This window comes from Nicotiana tabacum, chromosome 12 (genome assembly GCF_000715075.1).
Source record: "Nicotiana tabacum cultivar K326 chromosome 12, ASM71507v2, whole genome shotgun sequence".
Classification (NCBI taxonomy): domain Eukaryota; kingdom Viridiplantae; phylum Streptophyta; class Magnoliopsida; order Solanales; family Solanaceae; genus Nicotiana; species Nicotiana tabacum.
Genome location: NC_134091.1, coordinates 25,213,133 through 25,223,121, shown reverse-complemented (window position 1 = coordinate 25,223,121; position 9,989 = coordinate 25,213,133). Strand labels below are relative to the sequence as shown.

General features: G+C 39.1%; 1 protein-coding gene across 2 annotated transcripts; it reads left to right on the top strand.

The window, feature by feature from the left end:
- Nucleotides 1-623: 623 nt before the first annotated feature.
- On the top strand, nt 624-5,504 carry LOC107769341 (amino acid transporter AVT6A). 2 transcript variants are annotated; one of them, XM_075226242.1, is made up of 6 exons: nt 624-1,133; nt 1,615-1,767; nt 2,218-2,421; nt 4,432-4,631; nt 4,765-4,897; nt 5,299-5,491. In XM_075226242.1, exons 1-6 carry the CDS (start codon nt 731-733, stop codon nt 5,334-5,336), a joined length of 1,131 nt encoding a protein of 376 aa, XP_075082343.1. In that variant the 5' UTR covers nt 624-730; the 3' UTR covers nt 5,337-5,491. The 2 variants fall into 2 exon arrangements, with proteins under 2 accessions (XP_075082343.1, XP_016444034.1); XM_016588548.2 differs by having other exon boundaries at nt 626-1,133; nt 4,432-4,897; nt 5,299-5,504.
- Nucleotides 5,505-9,989: the final 4,485 nt, after the last annotated feature.

Sequence of the window (9,989 nt, the reverse complement as noted above, 5' to 3'; positions counted from 1 at the left end):
TTCCTTATTTAGCTCACACTAGTTGCCATCAGTATATCAGCCTACTATAATCATTCTGAACTACCGCCTACCAGAGATCAACCATATCAATTCTCTGTAATCAGCGATTCATTATAATTAAACTAATTTCCTATTGATTATCAACATATCAGATTTTTTTTTTCTTTTATTCAGATTTGAGACCCATCATATTTACAAAATTCAAATAGTTTTAACGCTAATCGCTCGTATTTTTATAACCTCCATTTGATTCGTTTGGTTTGGACCCATTCTCTCATTGTTCACATTCCCATTCAAGAAAAAGAGACCTTTGAAATTTGAATAATGATTGCAGATGTGCCAAGTTTGGTTGTTGTCAGCCTTACTAGATCCTGACTCAGCACCTTCTTCATTCTCTTAAGCAAATTATATTTAATAATTTATTTTTAAAATTCTAATTTCGACAATTTCAAAGAAATTCTATGTAATCTCTTTTTCATAGTTATGAAAAAAAAAGAACTCTCTTTCATAGTTGTCACTTTCATAGTTGTCACAGAGACGAAATTGTTCCGGGACCCACTATATTACGTGGCATTGCCTCATTGGTTGAAGCCTTCAATAAAGCGTTGTCCACGTTAGTTCCCGCGTAAATTTCATGTAATGCCTTTTGCTGAAACAAATTTCTAAAAACCTCCCTTATTTCTTCCTCATTCCCAAATAATCCCCCCGCAATTTACCAAAAATTACGAAAATGACCTACTCCGACCGGAAGTACCGTCGGAGCCCTAAAACCACCCCTCTTCTGCCGCAAAAGGACTCCAATTTCGGCCATTTCGAAGCCGGATTCGACGGCGCTTCCTTCTCCGGCGCTGTCTTCAATCTCTCCACTACAATTGTCGGCGCCGGAATTATGGCACTTCCGGCTACTCTTAAGCAACTCGGTGCAATTCCAGGTCTTATCGTTATAATCCTCGCCGCTATGCTGACGGAGAAGTCAACTGAAATGTTGCTTAGATTCACCAGAGCTTCCAAATCCGCCTCTTCCTACTCCGGCCTAGCCGGCGATGCGTTCGGCGGATTTGGCCGTACTTTATTGCAAGCTTGTATTGTGATTAACAATCTCGGATTGCTTGTTGTCTACATGATCATCATTGGTACCTAATTCCAGCTCATTTTTTTCTTTTAATTGTCGAAATTTATTGATTTTCTAGAAGTACTGGTTGTTTCTTAAATTACACAGTTTCAATTTTTTAAAAAGTCCACGATTTTGGTATTTTAACTACGGAAACTAGTTTTTTTTGTGTCCTGGTCAGCTTGAGAGGGCACCTCGACTGTTCTAGTGGCGTTCTCCAGCCACTTCATTGACCGCTATTCGGTTACAAAAAAATAGTTATTGTTCGCACTTTTTAGGTAGTTTTCAAATATTTTAAGTTTTTCTTTTCTTTCAATTTCTGGAAATTGATGTCCAAATTGAGATTAAATTAGATGCTTTGATGATTGTACTAAAAGCACCTCATTCTTTGGGATGGACTACAATTTTTTTTTTCTCAACTGAAGAAAATGGGGGAAGAGGTATAGTGGAAGGCCTGCAGCGCTATCCGTATAGGCTAATGAAAATGGTGTGTTTGATTGCAGGTGATGTATTATCGGGGACTTCATCAGATGGGGTACACTATTCAGGTGTAATGGAAGAATGGTTTGGTCAACATTGGTGGACTGTGCGCTCTAACATATTGCTTCTTACTACACTCCTTGTGTTTGTTCCTCTTGTTTCATTCAAACGTGTTGGTGAGCATCGTAATTCACTCGTTCATAAATATTTATCACCTCATAGTGGAATGTGTAAATTATTATCCTCCATATATAAATAAATATGATCCCTCTTATGTGGTTGTAAACCAAATTACTGTTAAGACAGTACATAGTATTGGGGCATTTAGTGTCCTATTTTGAAAGTTCGCATGTTAAATTGCTAGAGAAAATAGTTCCAACTTCTAAGGGAGAAAGTGCTCAGCTGGCCAAGGTATAAGGAGCTGATTACACTTTACCCTAGTAATACTACCTTGAATGCAATAATTTTATGTAAGAACAATCTCTTCCACAGTATCCAGGGTCATCAGAAAAAGGCTTTTGTTGTTCAGTAGTGCGAATTATTCTACACATTGCACTGTAAATGCACTATCTGCACTCCTCCATTAATATTCATGACTTCTTGACTTCTTTTATTGTTTTGGGCAGATTCATTGAGATATACGTCAGCCATGTCAGTCGCTCTAGCTGTTGTATTTGTGGTAATCACAGCTGGAATAGTCATTGTTAAGTTCATTAATGGAAGCATTGCAATGCCCCGCTTGCTGCCGAAACTTGTTGATCAGGCATCTTTCTGGAAGCTTTTCACAACTGTCCCTGTACTTGTCACTGCCTATATTTGCCATCACAATTGTAAGTTCTAGGATTTTTGTCATTTCAGTTTGCATGTTAGCATCTTTAGTACATTTTGAAGAGCAGTTCTTTTAAGAGCTTGAGTCGTGGATTTATATTAAGGTTGAGGAGATCTAGGTGTTCCTTTATATATCTTTCCTTATCAACAAAGCTATCCCCAAAGGAGCTTAGTGATGTGAAATGCGATCTCTATGTAGTCAGTTTTACTTTGTTGCTCCCAACCACAGACAGACACAGCGTCACTAAAAGGCGAGTGGTCATCTATCATTGTTTATAATGTGATGTCATCTCTGAGGTGATTAAAATTTTGATTTTTTGGTTATCTTGTAAGCCTTTTCTTTATTATCGTTATCTGTTCTTGAATACTGAGATTTTTAATCATTAATTTCCTCCTTGATTGAAAAGATTGCTAGTTACCATGAACTTTATCTGAAGAAATATCTACATAATCTCTTTTTCCTTATGTCTTGGTTCTTTCCTTTTTTGTTTATTTCCTTTGTAACTAAGTACTCAGTGCAATTTAAGCCTTCTTTAGCAACTTACAAATGAATTGGAATGTAATAGAGTAGTTCTTTTAGTGTGTCTAAATAGTTTTACTAATGTGCACCTTACAAAAGTTTACGTTAAGTTCTGGAAAAATCTATCCAACTATCTACACATAATAGCTGCTTTATTTATATCAAAATTATAATTAAAACAATAGAGCTTTTGAACCCAAGAGTGTAGCTTAGTGGTCAATAAAATTGGAACGGAAATCATGGGAGACAAGTATCTGAATCCCAGCAGAGGCTAAAAGGTTAGATGTTTTTTCCAAATCTGCTATGTATTGTTGGCAGAGTTAATCAGTATCTGGTGAAAATTGAAATAGTCGACGTGCGTGCAAGTTAACGAGTGCACCATCCAAAAAAAAAAGGGAGCTCTTGATTTCCATGTCGGCTTCTCAACTCCTTACATCCTTATGTTCATTTCTATCCTTATCTCTAGTTACCTTAGGAAATTATACTTGGGGGCTTGAGACCAAAACCTTGAGAGATGGCCAGTAGCTAGACTCAGATCCAACTACAAGAAAGTAATGCACCACGTTTGTCAACCATTGGGTTACTTCCACTTTCTTCTATGTGTCTTTATACATGACACTAGGCAGCAGCAATGTTACATGTAATCTTCATATGTGTTGATGTAGTTGTTCAAACGCGCAGAATATGGATATGGTACTTTGTTCAGATCCTTCAAACACACTTTAAAATGTTGCTAACTCCAACATATCCATACTGGACACATACCACAAGCCGGAGGCTATCTAATATAGGATATAGTCGTAGTTCATCGTCATTGTAAGATCAAATTCTGAACTCTTGAAATTTTTTCTGTCATTCTTTGTTTGATATTCAGCAGAAGGTATTATTCTGCGAAACAGCAAAAGGACATTCAGCACCAGTTTTGCTGCATGCCTTAATTCAATTGCTGTTGCACTGTGACTGCGGAGGCGGAAAATGGGCTATATTCAATAGCTTGCCAATTTGTTAGTTACACATATGACATATCACCAATTGGCTTTAGCGTACTCTTCTATAATTGATTTCTTTTTGGTCTGTACTCTGCTGGGAGTAGATTCTTGGTGTTATAGTGGTATGTTGGGTGAAATCTTAATGTTGTGGCCTAAATGGAACAAAGAGGGCTACTATGGAATATCGTTGGATTAGAAAAGGAACAAAATGCAGATTTAAGGGTGTCCAGTAATGAAGTTGGATGATAGAGGAACTGAGAATCAGAAGCAGCGTCAAGAAAGAATGGAGGATTGCATTGGGTTTTGCTACTGTTTCTCTGTCTGCATATTTTTTTTCCCTTTTATCTAATTAAGCTAGGTACTTTTTCTACTAAAATAAAGCAAAAGTACCTCTTGCTAGACAAGGTGTTTTCCTATACGTCAGTCTGGATAAATGCTACTCCATATGATTGAGCAACAATTACTAGTGAAAACACTAATATTTGTTTCATTGTATGTTCCAGTACATCCAATAGAGAATGAGCTAAGAGATGGCAGCCAGATGAAGTCAATCGTCCGGACTTCAATTGTGTTATGCACAACTGTATATGTGGCAACCAGCTTTTTTGGATTCCTTCTCTTTGGCGATCATACCTTGGATGATGTACTCGCCAACTTTGATGGTGAACTTGGGATTCCTTACAGCTCATTGCTTAATGATGTGGTGCGAGTGAGCTATGTCATCCACTTGATGCTTGTTTTTCCAATTGTTTTCTTTTCGCTTCGCCTCAATATGGATGGCCTCTTTTTCCCATATGCAATTCCTATTGCCTATGATAATCGCAGATTCTTTTCAGTCACAGCAGCTCTCGTCTGTTTCATTTTTTTGGGAGCAAATTGTGTACCTAGCATCTGGGATGCCTTCCAGTTTACTGGTGCCACAGCTACTGTCTCTGTTGGTTTCATTTTTCCGGCTGCTATTGTCCTTAGGTGAGCGCCCATGCCCACCATCTTCCCTTTTCAGGCTGGTTTAATAATGGATCTTAAAGCTTGTTAGTTGTCCAAAAATTCTTTAAACTGTTTAGCTATCTGGGTAATCCTTGCCACATATTCAAATGTTACCTGCTTTTGTTTCGTAATGATTTCTTACAAGCTGGTTATCTAAGTAATAAGTTGTTCCTCTTTATGAGCCAACTAGTTGAAAAGCAAACTCAAATAAGTTGGTAATGGATGTTCCTAAACGTTGATTACATATAATGGAGACTAAGCATGAGTCTTGGAGTTTATCTGCTTTGTAATACGTCTAGCTTCGATAGTAGCCTCTTTTATCAGTTATAGTCTTTTTCATTTCTCGTACTAAAAGTTAATTTTCCACCTTTGCCATTGAACAGGGATACACATGGAATTGCAACCAAGAGGGACAGATTAGTGTCATGGGTCATGATACTGTTAGCTGTTTCTTCAAGCACTGTTGCAATCTGCAGTGACATTTACAGCATTTTCAATATTGGAGTTGAAGCTTAGTTCTCTAGGTAGGGGAAGGACTGCATACATACTACCCTCCCCAAACCTCGTTGTTGTTGAGTTGAAGCTTAGTGGGGGGTGGGGGGGGGGGAGGGGGGGCAGTTGTCACTCTCTGTGTATTTAAATATAGGCCGAAGGTAGATTAAGGTTTATAGTTGTCACACCCTTCTTTGGGAAAATTCAAATATGTCAAAAAAATTAGGTGTTCACAATAGTCAATGATGCACTTCCGATCAGTTAACTGATTCTTTGTGATTGATGCTAAGTTTATCCCAAATGCATTAACAGGAAGATACTTGACAACAGTTCGAGGAATAGTACCATGCAGATATCGGTCCATGTTCTGTACAGCACACAAAATTTGTAATCTGCAATAGAAGAGCTAATTTTTTTTGATTTATTATTATGAAACTGCTGATGATCTCTCCGAAACAGCCTGCATGCACTATTCTCTCTAGACCCCACCGGTGAAAATACAATGGGTATATTGTTGTTTATCATTACGAAACTGAGCGTTTTTGTAAAATTTTGTCAAATTCTGTTCCTGATACAATTTTCAGGTTGCAATAGTTTGTAGGTTTTCATTTAAAACGATGAAAATTGCAGCAGTTAAGTCCTTTGTTATTGTTTTGTAGTAGTTCTTTCCAAAACTGGTAGGGAAAAGGTAAGGAAAAGACAAGAAGAATGATTCCGAGGAAATTCAACTGTTTCGAGCTAACCTTTTTGTGAAATGCTTTTGGAGAACAAAGTTAATCTAAGGTACATTTTTATTTTTTTAAAAAAAGGAATTAGAATGAAGAAAATGACCTCTTCAATCCTAATGTTTAAATACTCATTGCCCTCCACATTTCAGAAGTTTGAGAAAGGCAGAATGGCTGGCATCATTAACATTCTGTCAGGTATTGCTCAACATTTTGGTATCTTCTAATCTAAGACATGAACGCCCCCCCCCCCCCCCCCCACACCACAATTTAACAGAAAAATATGAGTCGAGCTGTATAAGGAACTCCAAAGAGAAAAAGTACAAAGAAGTAAACTAGGTTAAAAAGGTATAGATATGTGTGCCAAATGTTGCAACATTTATGCATATTACCGTATGAACGTTGACAAACTTGACATACTTTCTACCTCTTCTTATTAGTATTTTTATATTCTTTTTTCACACAGTTCAATAGTTATCCATTCCATCATTTGGAATTTACCCAAACCGTATTCTAACCTGTGACACTGACGTTCTACCATGTGTCTACTGGATTGGCATTGTTCTGGCCTTGTCATTCTATTCCAGCTTGACTCGCTCATGACTTTTTGAGTATTTTTCCAGCATGCGAGGAGGCTGGGGAAAAAAGTTGTGGCTAATGATCAATAAATTGGTGAAAGTTCGAAGATATCAGAAATTAAATCACAAAAAGAAAATATAAAAAATATCCGTTTTGGTAGATAAAATTATCCAATATTTATGATAATGAGACAGTAGCAAATACAGATGAAATATTAGAGGTGCCTTCATACTAGTTCAGATACCATTATTATCAGGAAAAAAAGGAGCATATAATTAATTTTATTTTATTTCTATCTAGCTAGCTCCCATTTATTAGAACAACCGTCAAATGAAAAATGGTTTCTTTCTACCTTTGAAACATCAATTTTCAGACAATATAGGAGGTTCTCTCGTATACGGGTAAAAAACGGGGCGGACACACGTCCCGATTTCCTCGTGGGTCAAACGAAGCAAGGGACTTAACTACATGGGATTGGAATTGAAGCTGGGAATTTCTCGTACCAAGGCCCGAACGGAGTGCTTGCCACCGGGTCTGATAAGACAATACTTCCCCAAACCCGGAACGAGCTCCGAGACCTCGGAAAGCATGGCAACGGTTGCACACGACTAACCCCACCAGATATCACAACGCAGATCTCGCCTGAAGCCGGCAACAGATCAGTAATTGACGAGAAAGGAATATTTTTACCTTTTTTAGGATTGTATTAGGGATGAAACTCTCCTACTATATAAAGAGAAAGTTTTTTCTTTAATAAGACACATGGTAACATGCATATCAAGGCAATACAAACGTATTTCTCTACTTCCTAGCTATTGAAAGGTTCTTATTTTAATTATTGTTCTTCATATATATATTTGGATTCGAATTAAGGGTCCAGTCGAGGACAAAACTACTGTTCAGCTTAAATCTGAGCCCGACCTTAACGTCACAACTGGTTTGATTATTCATTTTATCTTTAACTTGTTTATATATCATTCTTGATTATTTGTATTGAATCTATCCACATATCCTTAAAACCACGTATAAATTCAATTGTTATCCGTTTTAAGGGTAAACAGTTTGGCGCCCACCGTGGGGCTAAGGATAATAGTGGTGGTTTGATACAAATCTCCATAACACACTCTATTTTACGCTTGTTCTTTGTGGTCTCAATTTCAGGTTAGCTTAAAAATGTCAAATTCTCAGTCTGCTCACTTGAACGTTAAGGCTGAGTCTGGCCATCATGGCGAAAATAACAATCTGGCACCTAACAATGAGGTGTCCCTTGCTGATCCCAACAGAGTCCGAGTCACCAATCTAATCGAAGCCAATTCACAGGTTGCTATCTACGTCAACCTACCAACTGACCCCGAAAATAGCGTTCGTGGAGGTCCCCGACCAACAGTTCGAGAAACGCCCGAAGGCGAAGGCGATGTGGTAAGCCTGCGACTAATCTTCGAAATGTTGCAGGCTCAACAGGCGGCGATAGCGCAGCTATAGAATCAAGGCCACCCCCTGGCAGGATCAAGCTCGAGCGGTCCCGGAGAGCACCCGAAGAAATGAACAAACCGCCGAGAGGTCGGGTGAAGCCGAGCCCAGGGCCAACCCCGAGATAATGAAAATTCTTGAAGCATTGACGAAGCGGGTGGAATCAGGTGAGAAGAAAATTGAGGCCAACGACAAGAAGGTGAAGAAATATAATTCCAGGGTCGATCAAATCCCGAGAGCACCTACGATATTAAAAGGACCAGATTTCAAGAAGTTTATATAAAAGATTTTCCCTCCAAGCACTACACCAAAGTCGATCCCAAAGAGGTTTCGTATGCCCGATATTCTAAAGTACAACAGAATCACAAATCCAAACGAGCAATCGAGTCGGTTTTGCTAAAGAAGTTTGGGGAAACTCTGTCAAAAGGAGCACTGATATAGTATCACATCTTACCCCCAAATTCTATTGATTCATTTGCTATGCTTGCAGATGCTTTTGTGAAGGCACATGACGGGGCTATCAAGGTCGAAACCAGAAAATTGGACCTTTTCAAAGATAAATAAAGAGATAACGAGATGCTCAGGGAGTTCGTGTCAAGATTCCAAATAGAACGAATAGACTTGCCTCCGGTTGACGATGATTGAGCCGTTCAGGCATTAATTCAAGGACTTAACCCCCGAAGCTCCTTAGCTTCGCAGCAGCTAAAACAAAATTTGGTTGAGTATCCGGTGCTAACCTGGGCCGATGTCCACAATAGATACAAGTCAAAAATTAGAGTTGAGGACGGCCAATTCAGAGCCCCTTCTAGGTCCGTTTATCCTATTAGAACCAACGACAGGTCTAATAGAGTCATCGATCATTAACCAAGATCGATCCGAGACCGGTATCAACCATACATCGGAGATCGAAGGGGAAACAATATCGGGTATCACCTTACGAGGAATGAAAAGAGAAGCGATCGAGGGCCCAATAGCTGAGGTCTGATGAGCAAAAATGATTTTGACAGGTCGCTCGGGGCCAGAGAGGCACCAAGATTGTCAGAATATAACTTTAACGTTGATGCTGTCAGTATCGTATCAGCCATCGAGCGCATCAAGGACACCAAATGGTCTCGACCATGGCCACAGGAGAGATCCTAACTTAATGTGTAAGTATCATAGAACTCATGGCCACATGATGGAGGACTGACAACAATTGAGAGAAGAAGTTGCATGGTTGTTTAATAATGGGCACCTACGAGAATTTCTAAGTGATCGAGCCAAAAACCACTTCAGAAACAGGGACGCCAACAAATAGACCGAATAAGAGGAACCTCAACACGTCATCAACATGATCATTGGAGGGGTCGACGTCCCTCAAGAGCCAATGATAAAATGCACTAAAGTATCCATCACGAGGGAAAAGTGCACCCGAGATTACGTCCCGGAAAGAACCATTTCATTCAGCGACGAGGATGCCGAGGGCATCGTACTACTTCATAATGATGCACTGGTAATATCTGTACTTATCAATAAATCTCGAGTTAAACATGTGTTGATTGGTCCAGGTAGCTCGGCCAACATCATCCGATCGAGAGTCGTAGAGCAATTGGAGTTACAGGATCAAATAGTGCCAGCAGTCCAGGTGTTGAATGGGTTTAACATGGTATGCGAAACTACTAAAAGGGAAATAACCCTTTCAGTGAATACTGCTGGGACGATCAAAGAGATAAAATTCTACGTGATCGAAGGGGATATGAGGTACAACATCCTATTCGGAAGGCCATGGGTTCATAACATAAGGGCGGCACCCTCAACCATATACCAGG